Genomic DNA, 18,596 nt, shown 5'->3' with positions numbered 1-18,596 from the left:
TTTAATTATTATTAAACAATTAATAGCAATCATGAATCTCTAATTAGCTCTAATTTATCATATACGTTTATGTAAACTCAAACACATAACACAGCCAATGTTTCTGTTTAGAACCATGAGTTCTAACCAGTTCAACTGTGCTTAAATGGTTCTTTGCATGGTGTGTGAAAAAGCTTCTGCTACTGTTTATGATGTCAAGCTTGTAACATTAGCAGAACCGTTTTTGGTGCTACACGTAACTATTTTCAAACAGGTTCTATAAAGAACCATACCTAACACATTCTCCATTGATCGGAACAACTATTTCACCATGCAGAGCAAAAGAGCAAAGACAATTGTTCTATATAGAACCATGAACAAAGAACCACTTCATACTCAAATGGTTCTTTGTTCATGGCTCTATATAGAACAATTGTCTTTGCTAAAGAACCCATGAAGAACCATCTTTTTTTTTAGGGTGCACATTTTAAAGCACAGTCAGTGCTTATTTGCTGAATTGAACATTTTGGAAACATACAATAAAACACACACGGCCTATGCAAATGTTAAAAAATGTTAAATGTTAAATATTAAAACTTGGCAAATAAGCAATGACTAAATGCACTAAAATTCACAAGAAAATGCCATGTTTCCATTTTTCTCTGTATCAATAAAATATCATTTGACCAGGGGTGTTAAAACTAATGCATACCACTGTATGTTGTCCCATTTGAGGGAACCATAAGCACTGGCACATTTACATAATATTACATATACATGCTATTTTTCTACTTAGCTGCAAACACTAGACAGCTGATCACTATTCAACAAAAACATGTCCCATTATTTATGGTCTCGGAAATGAGTGGAATGCATAAGGAAGCCTGAAATTCCTACATGTATGAGTTAAGCAGGGCTATCTCTGAATATTTAGAGGCCCCATCCCCCTCAGTAAAATGATTTTTATGTGAGAATAAAATAATTAATATTTAATCCATTTTAATTGCGATTACAGTTTGATAAATGCAAAAGTAAACAATAAAATTAATAACTAGAAGAGGACAGTTTGGTAATGAACTCCAAGTTGGCTTGACAAAGCCACTGCTACAGTGTCCCAGGTGGTTGCTAAGGTACTGCTAGGCCATTGCTACAGTATACCTGGTGTTGCTAAGGTGTCATTAGGCTGTTACTAAGTTACCCATGGTATTCTAAGTAGTTGCTAAGGTGTTGCTGTGGTCTCAAAGGTAATTGCAAAGGTGGTACTAGGCCACTGCTATGGTGTCCCAAGTGGTTGCTAAGGTGCTGCTGGGCTATTGCTAAGGTATCCCAGGTGGTTGCTAGGCCTAAATGTGCTAGTATGTATATGAGTCTGTATGTAATGTCTGTGAGGGGCAGTGTGAGCATTCGAACGTTCTCAGTATTTTGCCAGTCATTTCCTCTGTTCGAAAACCATTCGTGCCATCAGTCCCAAAAGCACAAGTGACATATTCCTGCATCGGCTTTACAATCCTGCAGAGTTTCATAGTTCTAGCTCGACCTGTAAAATGGTACAAAATAAAAAAGATAATAAAACAAAGAACAGTAAGTTGGCTTCGTCGAGCCAACTTTACTAGCAGAAGCATGGAACGACTATATTGCTTACATATATACATACATTACAAGTAAATGAAATGTAATAAATAATCAAAATAATCAATAGCAGACATGCTTCACAGATAAACGTATGAAGAACTGTCTCATGTTCCCTAAGAAACTGTTAAATGATTCAATTTTTAGATTAAGATAAACTATATAGAAATATTGTGCAGCAAAAGATACTACTGTATATAAACTATATAAATATACAAATGTAACTAAAATAGGAACATATAAGCTAGCGTGTTACACCTATTACACAAAAAATTAAAGAAATACATGTAAAGAGGAAAAAATACACAGTATTTTCATATTAAAATCAAATATCAGGAGGAGAATCAGAAAATAAATAAGTGAAATAAACAAACATTAATACGACAATTAAAAAAAACTAAATTAATAAACCTGTTGAAATGAGTTTCAGACGTGCGGAAAGGTGTACTGTACTTTACCTCAAGTTTCATTACTCTCGGACGTTCTTATGAAGTTTGTAGATAAGAAAAAGAAATAAACAATAGAGAAAAGTATTTTGGCAACAAATTATTAGATGAAAACTTACTGCTGTTAACTGTTTAGAAACAAATCTGTTGTCAGATTTGATAACTTTTTAAATGAAGGCATTCTGGAGGTCATTTTATTACAATTTCAATATATATGCATTTCAATTTGAATGTTAATTTAATAGAACTTCATTTTGTATGTTAATTTTATTAAAACCTCTTTCTAGATATTAATTTTATTATAATTTCATTCATGCTTGTAATTTTACTAGAATGTCATTCTGGATGTAAATTTCATTCAAACTTTATTCTTAATATTATGTGAACGTTATTAAAACCTCTTTCTAGATATTAATTGTATTAGAATCTCATTCTAAACTTGTGAACAGTGGAACACATGAAAAAGGGAACTCTTCCAGGAGGATGAAACTGGGGACAAACTTGCGAAGTCAGAAAACAGGAAAAGAACAAAGTAAATGTGAGCATGTTGAGTACGTAATATTGTTTAATTGGTTTTGGAGGAGCTGATCTGACAAGCACCTCTTACGTTTATTCGCGCCTGGTAGGAGACCGATCCGGCCGAGTTGTTGCAGGTGCAGCGGTATACACCCCCGTCGGTGACCTGGGTGTGGGACACGTTCAGGTAGCTGAGCACGTGGCCCTCGGTCGTGATGATGCGGTCCATGCGATGGTGGCTGTCCTTGATGACCGGGTCGTCGTCCAGCGTCCAGGTGACGGTGGGCAGGGGGGTGCCTTTTACATGACAAACCAGTGAGATGGGCTCGTTCGGACTGACCACCTTCTCACTGAAGGCCGACAGGATCTTTGGCGTGCCATCTGTGGGGCAGAGAGGAAGAAGAACAGAGGAAGCTCTTAGATACGTTTAATCTATACAATCTACAAATATACATCATATATAGACTCAATCAGTGTATAGATGGTATATATCATTTATACAGTTATACGTATATATACATTATATATACATTGTGTGTGTGTGTGTGTGTGTTTATATATATATATATATATATATATATATGTGTGTGTGTGTGTGTGTGTGTGTGTGTGTGTGTGTGTGTGTGTGTGTGTGTGTATATATATATTATATATATATATATATAAATATATATATTATATATAAATGTGTGTGTGTATGTGTGTGTGTGTATATATGCTTATAGACATATATACATAAATATACTGCTCAAAAAAATAAAGGGAACACTTAAACAACACAATATAAATAAATCAAACTTCTGTGAAATCAAACTGTCCACTTAGGAAGCAACACTGACCATCAGTTTCACAGCTGTTGTGTAAATGGAACAGACAACAGGTGGAAATTACTGGCGATTAGCAAGACACACTCAATAAAGGAGTGGTTCTGCAGGTGGGACCACAGACCACTTCTCAGCACCTTTCTGCTTTCTGTCTGATGTTTTAGTCACTTTTGAATGTTGGTGGTCTTTCACACTCGTGGACCATCCACCACCTCATCAGGAGCTGCCCAGGCGTTGTAGGGAGGTCATACAGGCGCGTGGAGGCCGGACACAACACTGAGCCTCATTTTGACTTGTTTTAAGGACATCACATCAAAGTTGATCAGCCTGTCGTGTGTTTTTCCACTTTAATTTTGTGTGTGACTCCAAATCCAGGCCTCCACTGGTTAATAAGTTTGATCTCCATTGATGATTTTTGTGTGATTTTGTTGTCGGCACATTCAACTTTGTACAGAACAAAGTCTTCAATGAGAATATTTCATTCATTCAGATCTAGGATGAGTTATTGGAGTGTTCCCTTTATTTTTTTGAGCAGTGTGTGTATATATATATATATATATATATAGTGCAGTAGAATTCTATAATTCGCTTAATGGCTATAAGACATTCTTTTAGTGTAGAGTAGCAGCACTCAGGAAGCTCGTTAACTTTATTAATGATGTGCTATTCACTTTATTAATGCTAGTTCATATTTTTTTAATGAAGCCTTTTAAAGTCTACCAAGTTCATCTTTTTCTAATAAAGCAGTTTAAAATCCTTGAATTATTTGATTCATAACAATGTTAAATATTTTTATTGGAATGTCCAAATACTGTTTGTTTAATAATGTGCGTGTTAAAAGCTGTTAAAATCCCAAATTCCAAAAACATAGTGAGGTGTATTGAGACTTTTCTCAGAAAATATAAACACTCAAAATAAAACAAAGCAAACTGTGTCACGATGTTTACTCACAGACTAACATGTTCAGCTTTAATTAACATTCATTATCAGTGAAGAAACTCACCTCTGTCTCTCGTTCTCTCTCTATCTCTCACTCTCACTCGCTCTTCTCTCTCACTCTTCTCTCTTTCTCTCTCTCACTATCTCCCTCACTCTCTCTCGCTCTTCCCTCTCTCTCACTATCTCTCACTCTCACTCTCTCTCGCTCTCACTCATTCACTCACTCACTATCTCCCTCACCCTCTCTCGCTCTTAATATCTCTCTCTCCCTCTCTACCTCACTCTCACTCTCTCTCTCTCTCTCTCTCTCTCACTCTTACACTCTCTCTCCCTCTCTCCCTTACTCTTTCTCTCTCTATCTCTCACTCTCTCTCTCTCTCACTCTTACACTCTCTCTCCCTCTCTCCCTTACTCTTTCTCTCTCTATCTCTCACTCTCACTCTCTCTCACTCTTCTCTCTTTCTCTCTCTCACTATCTCCCTCACTCTCTCTCGCTCTTCCCTCTCTCTCACTATCTCTCACTCTCACTCTCTCTCGCTCTCACTCATTCACTCACTCACTATCTCCCTCACCCTCTCTCGCTCTTAATATCTCTCTCTCCCTCTCTACCTCACTCTCACTCTCTCTCGCTCTTCTCTCTCACTATCTCTCACTCTCACTCTCTCTCACTCTCACTCATTCACTCTCACTCTCTCGCTCTTCTCTCTCTCACTATCTCTCACTCACTCACCCTCTCTCGCTCTTCTCTCTCTCTTACTATCTCTCTCTCCCTCTCTACCTCACTCTCACTCTCTCACTCTCTCTCGCTCTTCTCTCTCACTATCTCTCACTCTCTCTCGCTCTTCTCTCTCTTACTATCTCTCCCTCTCTCTCTCTCTCACTCTCACTCATTCACTCTCACTCTCTCGCTCTTCTCTCTCTCACTATCTCCCTCACCCTCTCTCGCTCTTCTCTCTCTCACTATCTCCCTCACCCTCTCTTGCTCTTCTCTCTCTCTTACTATCTCTCCCTCTTTCTCTCTCTCACTCTCACTCATTCACTCACTCTCACTCTCTCTCTCTCCCTCTCTACCTCACTCTCACTCACTCACTCTCACTCTCTCTTACTCTCTATCTCCCTCTCTCAGTCTCTCTCGCTCTTCTCTCTCTTTCTCTCACTCTCTGTCTCTCCCTCACTATCTCTCTCTCCCTCTCTCACTCACTTACTCTCTCTCGCTCTCACTATCTCTCACTCACTCTTGCTCGTCTCTCTCTCTTTCTCTCTCTCTCTCTCTCACTCTCTCTCTCTCTCTCTCCCACGCTCAGTCTCACTCTCTCTCTTGCACTTCTCTCTCTCATTCTCTGTCTCTCTTTCTCTTTGCTAGTCTGATCATCCAGACTTGCTTCACATCATTATAGATGATCAATATCTCTTTATACTGTTCTGTGGCGATGGGAGACAGTTGCCCCAGCAACCAGGCTCAGGTAGAGACCAGCTGAAGGTCTGAGGGCAGCGTTCACTCCAACTTAAAGCAGTAGTTCAACAATGAATCTCATTTACACAAATTCCCCCAGTTTAACCCAAATGCAGTCAATCAGTGCACAACAGCAGCAAGCACCCCTGATCAATATCACTACAGTAGGAACCAGGGGTCGCCATGACTACAACACAAATACAGACCTTTTATTTACCATCCAGAACCACCAGTGAGTTTATATGGACTGCTGATGATGGAAAATAGTGGAAAATCTGGAATAATACGTTTTCTTTGGGGAATATTTTGCCTCACAGCGTTGTGCACATCATGTGACACTAATCCCAATGCAACTGAAACTCCTCCCAGTACAACCAAAACCCCTCCCAGTACAACTGACACTTCTCCCAGCACAACTGAAACACCTCCTAGTACAACCAGAACTCCTCTTGGTACAACCAAAACCCTTCCCAGTACAACTGACACTAAACCCAGTACAACTGAAACCCCTCCTAGCACACGTGGAACTCCTCTCAGTACAACTGAAACCCCTCCTAGCACACGTGGAACTCCTCCCAGTACAACTGAAACCCCTCCTAGCACACGTGGAACTCCTCTCAGTACAACTGAAACGCCTCCTAGCACACGTGGAACTCCTCTCAGTACAACTGAAACCCCTCCTAGCACACGTGGAACTCCTCTCAGTACAACTGAAACCCCTCCTAGCACACGTGGAACTCCTCCCAGTACAACTGAAACCCCTCCTCCTGCAACCTAAACCCGTCCCAATGACACCAATCCCAGTGCAACCAAAACTCCTCCCAGTGCAACTGAAACTCCTCTAAGTACACCTGACACTCCTCCCCTTGCAATGCATCACTGGGCATGTGATCCATGTCTGTGAGGAAGGCAATCACAGACAACGAACGAAATGTTTAGCAATATGGATAGACACAACTGTACAAAAGTGTCAGGTGACTTTGAGGAACCATGAAATATTTAAATAAATATCTAAACAGCTCTCAGAGAATGGCTCAAAGAACAAGGCGGCAGTGCCAACCAAACATAAAGAACTTCTGACTGACTGGAAACGTATATGTCTACCAGGTGTGGCTAAAATCATATCAGGATGCAATCCAGATACTAGCCACGTGACGTGACCAGGTGTAAGTGAGGATCAAAGTGTCTACATCCAGATTTTTTAATAAACAACATCGCCATGCACAGTGGCTGGACTGACCTTCCAAGGTGACCTGCACAAAGTCCTGGGTGGACATTTTGCCGTTGCGAGCGAAACACTGGTAGGCCCCTCCGTCGCTCTTAGCCATGCCCTCCATCACTAGGTTCTCGTGGTTGATGCCAGTGATGCGGACGTTGGGGCCAGACAGGATCCTCTCGCCGTTTCTGTACCAGGTGATGTCGTATTCGTCAGAGCCGGTGACGCTGCAGAACAGAGAAACCTGACTGCCCACACTGCCCCGCACCTTACGAGGACTGACCACCGCCTTCAAATGCTCTGGAGAAGAACACCAACACAAAGAGGAGCGCAACGTGAGGATGAGATAACATACAAAAGCATTCTGGATAAGTACCAGAACATTTAGGATATAAACAACTCTTCCAGTGATTTCAGCAGAGACTCACGCTTGACCACCAGTCGTCCCACCACCTTGGCATTTCCAAAGCTGTTCCACACTTCACAGACGTAGTTTCCTCCATCGCTGGGCCGCGTGGCTTCGATCAGGAGGCCGGATACGCTTTGGTGGAAGCGACTGTCTGACTCCAGCGGGCTGTTGTCCTTTAGCCAACGGTAACGGGGTGGTGGGTGACCGGACGCTTTACAGGGCAGCTCCACCCGACGACCCACCATGACCTCCTTTTGCTCAAATCCATCCAGAATCACCGGTGCAGAGTCCACAGGTTCTGACAGACAGAGAGATATAGTAGGATATACTGTATATCGGGTTTTCGGGTGTGATAGGTCTGATTGGCCAGATTTGTCTGATGGGTGGAGTTTATCTGATGGTCGTGGTTTGTCTGATGGGTTGGGTTCAGCTGAAAGGTAGGATTTGTCTCAGTGGCAAGTTTCAGCTGATGGATGGAGTTTATCTGACGGACAGAATTTGTCGAATGGGTGGGGTTTGTCTGATGGTAAGGATTTGTCGAATGGGCGGGGTTTGTCTGGCAGGCGGGGTTTGTCGAACAGGTGGGGTTTGTCGAACAGGTGGGGTTTGTCTGATGGGCAGAATTTCTCAAATGGGCAGGGTTTGTCTGGTGGGTTGGGTTCAGCTGAAAGGTAGGATTTGTCTCAGTGGTGAGGTTCAGCTGATGGGTGGAGCTTGTCTGATGGGCAGGATTTGTCAAATGGGCGGGGTTTGTCTGGTGGGCGGGGTTTGTCTGATAGGTTGGGTTCAGCTGAAAGGTAGGATTTGTCTCAGTGGTGAGGTTCAGCTGATGGGTGGGGTTTGTCTGATGGTAAGGATTTGTCGAATGGGTGGGGTTTGTCTGATGGGCAGGATTTGTCGAATGGGTGGGGTTTGTCTGATGGGCAGGATTTGTCAAATGGGCGGTGTTTGTCTGGTGGGCGAGTTTTTTATGATAGGTAGGGTTCACCTTACGAGTGGGATTTATCTGATGGTTGGGGTTCAGGTGAAAGGTGGGATTTGACCTGTAGGCAGGGTTCAGCTGATAGGCGGGATTTGTTTGATGGGTGGGATGTGTCACACTCTAGTGGCCAAACAGGGTAAGTCTTGGCTGATTCCTTTAGGCATGTTTCTCTACAGCCTTTCATTATAAAAAGTCCTGAATTAGCTTTGGTTTTAGCCTTTAATTTTTGTCATTTTTCTGTAATCCCCTGAAACAAACTCCAGTGATGAATGACATGATTGTGAAAAGCGCGTTTCTAATTTTAGATCAGTTCTCTTTATAGCACAGTCATCACTTGCTTGTTATGTAATGCTTTTTAATCTTCAAATTTACCCGTTCAGTCTGTCTTACTGTAAAGGAAGTGAGAAACTGTCAGCTAAGCAATGAAAGGTTTTCCATCACCATATAAAGTGAGTGAAGGTGGATGTTGGTGCCAATACTAATAAATCCGCAGGACCTCGATATCAAATCATAATATTGGCCAACTGATATATCGTTCTGACTTATACCTGATAAGAGTAATCGGGCACTGTTGCTTTGTCTGGTCTCTCCAGTGTAGCGATGGCGTGTGGTGCAGCGGTAGATGTTCACCGCATCCTCTGACTGCACGTCCAGAATATACAAGGCCCCTGTGGATGTAATGAGATATCTTGATCCTGTCAGAGAGAGAGAGAGAGAGAGAGAGAGAGAGAGAGAGAGAGAGAGAGAGAGAGAGAGAGAGAGAGAGAGAGCGTCAATGAAAATGCTCACCTGCATCTTTGCTGTGACAGAGTAAACACACAGGCTGTATGTGAAGGACCATCATCTGAGAGAAATCTCATAGAAAAGCATGCAATATGTGCAATATGTCTTTTCTTCTCTTTCATCAGATAAAAGTATCTTCTGGCTGTGTCTCTTTGAAGGTGCAGGCTCACCTAGGGGAAAGGAGCACTGAGCTACTGAACGTGACCCGTGTTGCTGCTGAGCTGATGTTTGGGCTCTCACCTTCACACTAAAGAAGAGCTAAATAAATTATCTCTTGTAAACTTTTTTTGCCAGTGTTTTAGTTTTTTGTTTATTTTTGGATGATTATTATTTTGGACTTTTTTCACCATGTGAACATTAAACAAAGTGTGGAGCAACAGAAATGCAGAAAAAATGACTGCTGGCTTTAAGATGACAAGACTCTTCAGCTACTGAAGTTTTGATCCCAATATGACTTTAAAAATCTTACACTTTTCTTATCACCATTCATGTTTTCATGCCTGTTTTCCAGCCTCGCTTTATTCATTAGAATTAAACAAGCTGTGCCTTAAAGACTGATACATGTAAATGAGCGCCATTCTGATTGGCTGTGCTAATTCAGCGTGTGTGGGAGGAGCTAAACTGCTGTAGGTTACATATCGCTGCTGTTGGCACAAAACCTCGTATCTCCATTTTTAAGGTAGGTTTTATCCTTCTCCTGTAAAGTTGCCATTTTGGAGATACAAGGATTTGACCCGACAACAGTGATATGTAAACATGCTGGCTTTTGTGACGTCACAAAAGCAGTGAGTTTAAAATGGGTTGTTTTTATGGGCTGTTTTTGAAGCTTAATCTCCATAAATGGCCTGAACATACAGTAAATTAGATGGGAATTCTCCATATACTCCATGTTAATGCCTTATGATGAATGGACCAATAGAAGCAGTGCAAAAAGCTGAGAACGTTTTTTTTTCTTCTCATGCATGTTTGCATCTCTGGGCTTCGAGGTTTTGTCACAGCGACAAATCACCCCTTGGGTCATAGTCCAGTCATTTGACTAATTCGGCACATCGCTGTGAGTTTCCTGCGTCGTCTCTGGCCGCGGCAACCGCGCCAACGCCGAAATCCATCTGAAAGTATCCAGATGTGGGAGGAATCGGGCTTCCAGACGCAGCCAGTGGCTCACAGGGTTTGAGGGTGAAGCAGTACGAGGGAGGAGAAGCGGGGAAAAGGGAGTCTGCAGCTATTGTAAGCAATGACCTAGTTAGAAATAGGAGCCCGGGATTTGATATCCTGAGGGGGTTTGGGCTCCTTGTTTAAATGCAGTTGTGCAAGACCCCCTCTACCAGCAGCGGGAAAAGGGAGGGGGGTGGGGGGTGCGGTAGGTGCAAAGTGTACATGTATATGAGATTTTTTTTTAAAGGCGAAGGAGAATCAATACAAGCAGAAAAATAAATAAATAAAAGATTAGCTTTGCAGCACTTCATCAGTTTAAAGCTCAACTGGTTTATATAGAACCTGCACGCTGTTCAAAAAAGGTTCTTCACACAAAAATAACAAGGTTAAAGAACCGTTCCACCACAACATTTGATTATACTTCGCTGGAAGACAACTAAGCGATGAGCGGCGTGTTTATGTGCGCACTTAAAAAAGACGGTTCTTTCTTACTAAAGAAAATAGAACCATGAACACTCAGCGGAACGCTTCGCATGACTGAAGGGTTCTTTACACTGGGAGAGGGTTCTTACGATTGATGGAGAATGTGTTGTAGATGGTTCTAAAAAAAGGGTTCTTCTATTGCTTCAGTGTTGTAACAACAGAAGAATCATTTTCAGTGCTACACAGAACACTTTTCAGATGGTTCTATACAGAACCATCCACAGCACACTCTCCCTCAATACAAAGAACCCTTTCACAGAGCAAGAACCATTTAATCCTACAAAAGGTTCTTTGAGTGTTCCTGGTGCTACAAAGAACCATTTTCTTTAATAATGTGAATATAAACACACTATTCAATGCTTAACAACTTTCCAACAAAGTACTGTCAAAGATTTTAATGGTTCTTTAACCTTTTTTGTGTGAAGAACCCTTTTTAAGTGTACTCGAGTGGGAACATTAGCTCCAAGCTTCGAATGTTCTTCTGTGAAGTTTCTGTTTTGGAGATTTGAGGTTTTGTTGTTACAGTAATTATTTGCAGGAGGTGCTTGTTGTATTTATAACACTGTTATAAAGCATCACTCCTGGGTAACAGAGTAACGGACAGTTCTTGACAAACTTTACTGTAACTGGGAACCAAAAGCTGGTTCTATGACTTCCCTCTAGGGACGTGAAGCAGGTCTAGGCTGGACCAGCGGCTGAGTGACTATCCCCGTGCTCACTGTCGTGGTCCTGTGCTGCATGTGGGGAGATCTAGGCTGTTTACCGCATTTGCAGCTAATCAACGTTAAACCCCGGAGGCAGACGGGCGGTCCTGCAGGGGATGAAAGTTCTTACCAGGGCTGATTAGGGTCAGCGTACCTGCGTGACCTCAGCCTAAGGACTCTTCACCAGCTGACCGCATCACGCGGTTTCAGGGCCAGCAGGTGATCTTTTATTAATCATTGGTTGTAAAATCTCTAACACAGTTCAGCGTTTAGTTAAGTGACAGATTTAATAATATGATGGTGCGATGGTCGTGTAGAAAATAGCTTAAATAGCTGTCCTGCATTTTTCTTATATTATATTTACCAAAATCAGTAATAATTAATTTTACAACCTCCCTTTATTCCTTACAATTAAACAGTCAGATTTTTTGACTAACATATGTAAATGAGCTCTGGGTGGAGCTAAACTGCTGTAGGCTGAATGGGTGGAGCTAAGATGCTGTAGGCTGAATGGGTGGAGCTAAACTACTGTAGGCTGAATGGGTGGGGCTAACCTGCTGTAGGCTGAATGGGTGGAGCTAAACTACTGTAAATAAATGGGTGGGGCTAAACTGCTGAGCGCTGAATGGGTGGAGGTAAACTGCTGTAGAGGAATGGGTGGAGCTAAATTGCTGAGAGCTGAATGGGTGGGCCTAACCTGCTGTAGGCTGAATGGGTGGAGCTAAACCACTGTGGGTTGAATGGGTGGCGCTAAACAACTAGATAAATGGGTGGGGCTAAACTGCTGTAAGCTGAATGGGTGGGGCTAAACTGCTGTAGGCTGAATGGGTGAGGCTAAACTGCTGTAGGCTGAATGGGTGGAGCTAAACTGCTGTAGGCTGAATGGGTGGAGCTAAACTGCTGTAGGCTGAGTATCTCTTGGTAAATGATTGCTTTCTCTCTTTATCAGCAGTGCGCTCTGATAAAGATGCAATACTTTAACGTTTTCAGGTTTACTTCATCATCTTCGTCACACATTCAGCTCTAGATTCCAAAACAATATGTGGCAAAATGAAGCAGTTAAGTTTCTAATCTTTCATATATTCTGTCTTCCCATCATTTAAAGATGGAGTTTATTGATATTTTGTTTGTGCAGTGTTGAGTCTGAGACTCTTTTTAATTATGTCATTTAACTTTGATGCAAACCGCTCAAAAAATGCTCAGCTGCGTTAACGAGGCTTTCATATTAAAAATGTATGATGCGTAACATTAATTAATCATCTCCTCTGATCTGCTCTAAACCAGCCAGCTGCAGTTTGTTACCCTGTTAAAAATTTTAACGTTTAGCGATTTGTTTTTGTCAAGCCGTCTCATTTGAGTCTCCCAGCACAAAATGACATTATCTGATAGGTTTACATATGTTTTAAAAAAAAATCCACAAATTCCAAAAGATGGAACACATACGACCAACTTTCACTGAAAATGAATCATAAAGACAAAGTAGCAGGAATAATGCGAAAACATGCATTTCTTTTGTTTAAAGCATTAAAAAATAAAAAAGGTCACACTGTAAAGAATCAGATTGGACCAATCAGAAAACTGTCATTTTACAGTGCAGAGAGCTGCTGCTAGATCAATCACTCAATCAATCAATCAATCAATCTGAATGAGTAGCAGTGCGATTAAATTTAAACTTGCTAGGAGTTAAAAACTGCACTACTACAACTATTAAAAATACAAACTAATAGCACAACTAAAAATAAAGCTAATAAAACTATTAGAACTGTTAACACTATTAGAGAGAGGGAGAGAGAGAGAGAGGGAGAAAGAAAAAGAGAGGGAGTGAGAGAGACAGACAGCGAGAGAGAGAGAGAAAGGGAGAGAGGGGGTGAGAGAGAGAAAGGGAGGGGGGAGGGGGGGAGGGAGAAAGGGAGGGGGGAGAGGGGGGAGAGGGGAGAGAGAGATATAGAGAGAGAGAGAGAGAGAGAGGGAGGGAGGGAGACCCAATTACAGTGCCAAGTAAATTGGAGCAATTAGCACATTTATATCAAATACGTCCAATTAGTGAACTGTGTTCCCTCAACCGTCTAAACAAACGAGAGGAAATCTGCCATCTCCACTGAGACCCTCGCTACACTCAACCCAGCAGAGCTCCAAGTACCTGCGGCGCCTCATCTTACACAGGTCTACAGAGTCCTCCACAAGACCGAAGTCCTTCACAAGACCAGAGTCCTTCACAAGACCAGAGTCCTTCACAAACCCAGAGTCCTCCGCAAGACCAGAGATCTCCACAAGACCAGAGTCCTTCACAAGACCAGAGTCCTTCACAAACCCAGAGTCCTCCGCAAGACCAGAGATCTCCACAAGACCAGACTCCTCCACAAGACCAGACTCCTCCGCAAGACCAGAGTCCTTCACAAGACCAGAGTCCTTCACAAGACCGAAGTCCTTCACAAGACCAGAGTCCTTCACAAGACCGAAGTCCTTCACAAGACCAGAGTCCTTCACAAGACCGAAGTCCTTCACAAGACCAGAGTCCTTCACAAGACCAGACTCCTCCACAAGACCAGACCCCTCCGCAAGACCAGAGTCCTCCACAAGACCGAAGTCCTTCACAAGACCAGAGTCCTTCACAAACCCAGAGTCCTCCGCAAGACCAGAGATCTCCACAAGACCAGAGTCCTCCACAAGACCAGAGTCCTCCACAAGACCAGACTCCTCCGCAAGACCAGAGTCCTTCACAAGTCCAGAGTCCTTCACAAACCCAGAGTCCTCCACAAACCCAGAGTCCTCCAGAAGACCAGAGATCTCCACAAGACCAGACTCCTCCACAAGACCAGACTCCTCCGCAAGACCAGAGTCCTCCGCAAGACCAGAGATCTCCACAAGACCAGAGTCCTCCACAAGACCAGAGTCCTCCACAAGACCAGACTCCTCCACAAGACCGAAGTCCTTCACAAGACCAGAGTCCTTCACAAGACCAGAGTCCTTCACAAACCCAGAGTCCTCCGCAAGACCAGAGATCTCCACAAGACCAGAGTCCTTCACAAGACCAGAGTCCTTCACAAACCCAGAGTCCTCCGCAAGACCAGAGATCTCCACAAGACCAGACTCCTCCACAAGACCAGACTCCTCCGCAAGACCAGAGTCCTTCACAAGACCAGAGTCCTTCACAAGACCGAAGTCCTTCACAAGACCAGAGTCCTTCACAAGACCGAAGTCCTTCACAAGACCAGAGTCCTTCACAAGACCGAAGTCCTTCACAAGACCAGACTCCTTCACAAGACCAGACCCCTCCGCAAGACCAGAGTCCTCCACAAGACCGAAGTCCTTCACAAGACCAGAGTCCTTCACAAACCCAGAGTCCTCCGCAAGACCAGAGATCTCCACAAGACCAGAGTCCTCCACAAGACCAGAGTCCTCCACAAGACCAGACTCCTCCGCAAGACCAGAGTCCTTCACAAGTCCAGAGTCCTTCACAAACCCAGAGTCCTCCACAAACCCAGAGTCCTCCAGAAGACCAGAGATCTCCACAAGACCAGACTCCTCCACAAGACCAGACTCCTCCACAAGACCAGAGTCCTCCTGCAAGATCAGAGACCTCCACAAGACCAGAGTCCTCCACAAGACCAGAGTCCTCCATAAGTCTAGAGTCAATAATCAGTACTCAGTAAAAGTACTGATACTCTAAATACACTGTAAACCACTGACTGGGTAAAAGTAATAATAACTTCAAGCAAAACAACTTCAGGAAAAGTACAAAAGCGTCAGAAAAACCTCAGTACTGAGTAACGTGTAGAACTGCAGTTACAGAATCGCTCTATTTTCTCATTTTTGGATTATTTTGATCTAAAATAAAACACTGAAGCTCCAAAGTCAGAGACGTGACCAATCACAGAGCAGCACCATAAAAACATGAATGAAATGAAACAAAAACAAAAATTAGCAACTAAATATGAACAGCTAAAATGTGCTCTCTTAAAAAAGATGGTTCTCCAAGGGTTCTTTAGTAAAGTTCTATATAGGATCCAAAAGGGATCATCTATTGTATACAAGCTTGACATCATAACAACAGCAGAACCTCTTTTTGGTTCTACAACAGCAGAAACCTTTCATGATGCAAAGAATCATTTAAGCATGTAAATTGTTCTTTGAGTGTTTTAGTCTTTTAGTTCTATACAGAACCATTTTTTTACTAAAGAACCCTTGCAGAATCTTCTTTTTTTAAGGGTGTAGAATCGAAAGGGTGACTCAACAGATTCAGGAAATGTTTTGACTGTATTTCTGAGATCCTCAAGGGTTCTTTAGTAACGTGGGATGGTTCTATATAGAACCATGAACACTTATTAAACATTTCATGCTTAAATGGTTATTGTATGGTTCTTAACAGAGATGGAGAATGTGGTTACATATAGCACCAAAAAGGGTTCTGCTGTTGTAACAAGCTTGACATTGTAACAATAGCAGAACCCTTTTTGGTGCTATGTAGAACCCTATTCAAAAAGGTTCTATACAGAACCATACACAACACACTCTCCACCAGACTGAAGAATGATTTCACAATGCAAAAAACCATTTAAGCATGCACATGGTTCTTTCAGTGTTCACTGTTCTATACAGGGCCACTGTCTTTTCTATAGAACCAGTGGAGAACCATCTTGTTAAAAGTATATTACTACTGCTATTATTATTTGTTTTTATTATTATATTAGTTATTATTTTTACATTTACGTCCACAACATTAGGGAAAATGTTAGATGGAGAACTTTAGTAGTTACAATTTATAATTTCTGAAAAGGACACATGCTGTTTTCTCAACTGGCCCTTCTTGAACAAGACCACCTGGACAGTGGCCCTCAGGGGGTCTATTCTGGTGGTGAGGACAGTGGGATGCGGAGTGATCCGTGTGCGCACAGGGCCTGACAGTGGACACAGCGGCTGAGGGTTTAATAGGGTCTGCTGCAGTAATTACACTGACACAATTCGATCAGCTCAGCCTGAGTATCTGCATCTGAGGCTGATTGAGGAGGAAATTAACACTGATGTAATAAGTACCATTTGTCACTATTAGAGTGACGTGTTGACAGGGGCCAGAGTTGTCATGGCAACAGAGGGTAACCCCCCCCTCGGTAGCACCCCTAAATAACATGGCACACGCACCAATGCACCAATCACTTATACAGTAAAACAAGGAGGACGTGGATGGAGACCCTCACTGTCTAACAGGTTCAACCCCTCAGAGTCTCAGTGTACATTGCGGCACAGCGTGAATGTAAGAGCCTGTGACACATACGGTCTTCAAAAATGACATCATATTAAAAAGGACACAATGTTTGTTCTTATATCTGCATGTTTATTTGCATTTACATCTGTGTATTTAATATCTAAATTATAGTGAGTGTTGCCAGAGATTTTAACTGCCTGTTTCTGACCGACTGGTTGCGCCACCTGACTTTTCAGGCTAATTTCAAATTGAGCATGCATATATATATATATATATATATATATATATAATAAGTCATGTATTTACTTATTATTTATTATTATATACTCTTCAGCTCTTCTCAGCTCCTTCCAGCTTCCATTAGCTCCTCTCAGTTTTCATCAACTCCTCCCAGATCGTCCCAGCTCCACTCAACTTCCATCAGGTCCTCTCAGCTCCTATCAGCTCTCTTTAGCTCCTATCAGCTCCCAACAGCTTCCATCAGCTCCTTCCAGCTCCTCTCAGTTTTCATCAACTCCTCCCAGCTCCACTCAGCTTCCATCAGGTCCTCTCAGCTCCTGTCAGCTCTCCTCAGCTCCTATCAACTCTCCATAACTCCTATCAGCTCCCCTCAGCTCATCTTAACTCCTCTCAGGTCCCATCACCTCCTCTCAGCTTCCATCAACTCCCAGCAGCTCATCTCAGCTCCCATCAGCTCTTCCCTGCTCCTTTCAGTTTTCATTAGCTCCTCTCAGCTCCTCCCAGCTCCTCTCAGTTTCCATCAGGTTCCATCAGTTTTGATCTGCTTCCATCAGCTCTTCTCAGCTCCTCTAAGTGCCTCCCTGCTCTTCTCAGCTAGCCAACAAAATGCATCATATGTTCAGAGGAGACGGCGATTGTTTGGAAAAATAAGGGCAGTGAGAATCCTGCCATGTCCTGTAGTGCAGAGTGATGTGAAACTGTATGACGTGTGACATTAACTAAAGGTCAGAAGTAGAATCAGACATTAGCCTTAATCAGGCTGTCCTGCTCTGTACGTTAAAAGGTTCTAGCTAAATGTAACGAGTATCGTCCTTTAGTCTTTCTTTCTTTTTTCAAAATCTTCAGTAAAGACATTGACTCTGTATAGAACCATGAACACTCAAACAACCATTTGCATGCTTGAATGGTTCTGTGCTTTCAGATTGATGAAGAATGCGTTGTGTATGGCTCTATGTACCACCAAAAAGGGTTCCAAGCTTGGCAGCATGACAACAACAGAACCCGTTTTAGCACTACATAGAACCATACACAACACACTCTTCATCAATCTAAAGAACTGTTTCACAATGCAGAAAACCATTTTAGCATGCAGAGTTCTTTAAATGTTTTTAAGAGCATAGATCGTTTCAGAAACACTGCTACTGAGAGCTGATTGGTTAGCATGACTGCTATTGAGTCCTGATTGGTTAGCGTTACTGCTACTGAGAGCTGATTGGTTAGCATCACTGCTACTGAGAGCTGATTGGTTAGCATTACTGCTATTGAGTCCTGATTGGTTAGCGTTACTGCTACTGAGTGCTGATTGGTTAGCATTACTGCTACTGAGAGCTGATTGGTTAGCATGACTGCTCCTGAGTGCTGATTGGTTCCAATTACTCCTACTGAGAGCTGATTGGTCAGCATTACTACTACTGAGTGCTGATTGTTTAGCATTACTGCTACTGATACAGCCTTAAAGGGAAGCTCTTCTAAGGGACATTTCTTTAGAGAACCGTTTATATAACTGATGTGTAAAGTTTCAAGAACCTCCAGATAATGTAAATAGTTTAACTTGGTAAGGAACTTAAACATTATGTGAAAGAGTTTACACTCTTAAAATGTCCTTGATATCTCATTTACCAACATGGTTCTTTA

General features: G+C 42.4%; 1 protein-coding gene across 1 annotated transcript in view; it reads right to left on the bottom strand.

Moving 5' to 3' along the window:
* Positions 1 to 18,596, bottom strand: part of dscamb (Down syndrome cell adhesion molecule b) — a 207,935-nt gene that overhangs the window by 63,535 nt on the left and 125,804 nt on the right. The window contains exons 4-7 of the mRNA XM_037531093.1: positions 8,942 to 9,088; positions 7,431 to 7,709; positions 7,027 to 7,302; positions 2,655 to 2,951 (exon numbers count right to left, since the gene is read on the bottom strand). Of these exons, the coding sequence (XP_037386990.1) occupies positions 2,655 to 2,951; positions 7,027 to 7,302; positions 7,431 to 7,709; positions 8,942 to 9,088 (999 nt within the window). The remainder of the gene's footprint in view (positions 1 to 2,654; positions 2,952 to 7,026; positions 7,303 to 7,430; positions 7,710 to 8,941; positions 9,089 to 18,596) is intronic.

This window comes from Pygocentrus nattereri, chromosome 19 (genome assembly GCF_015220715.1).
Source record: "Pygocentrus nattereri isolate fPygNat1 chromosome 19, fPygNat1.pri, whole genome shotgun sequence".
NCBI classification, from domain to species: Eukaryota; Metazoa; Chordata; class Actinopteri; order Characiformes; family Serrasalmidae; genus Pygocentrus; species Pygocentrus nattereri.
This window is presented reverse-complemented; position numbering and strand designations above follow the sequence as displayed.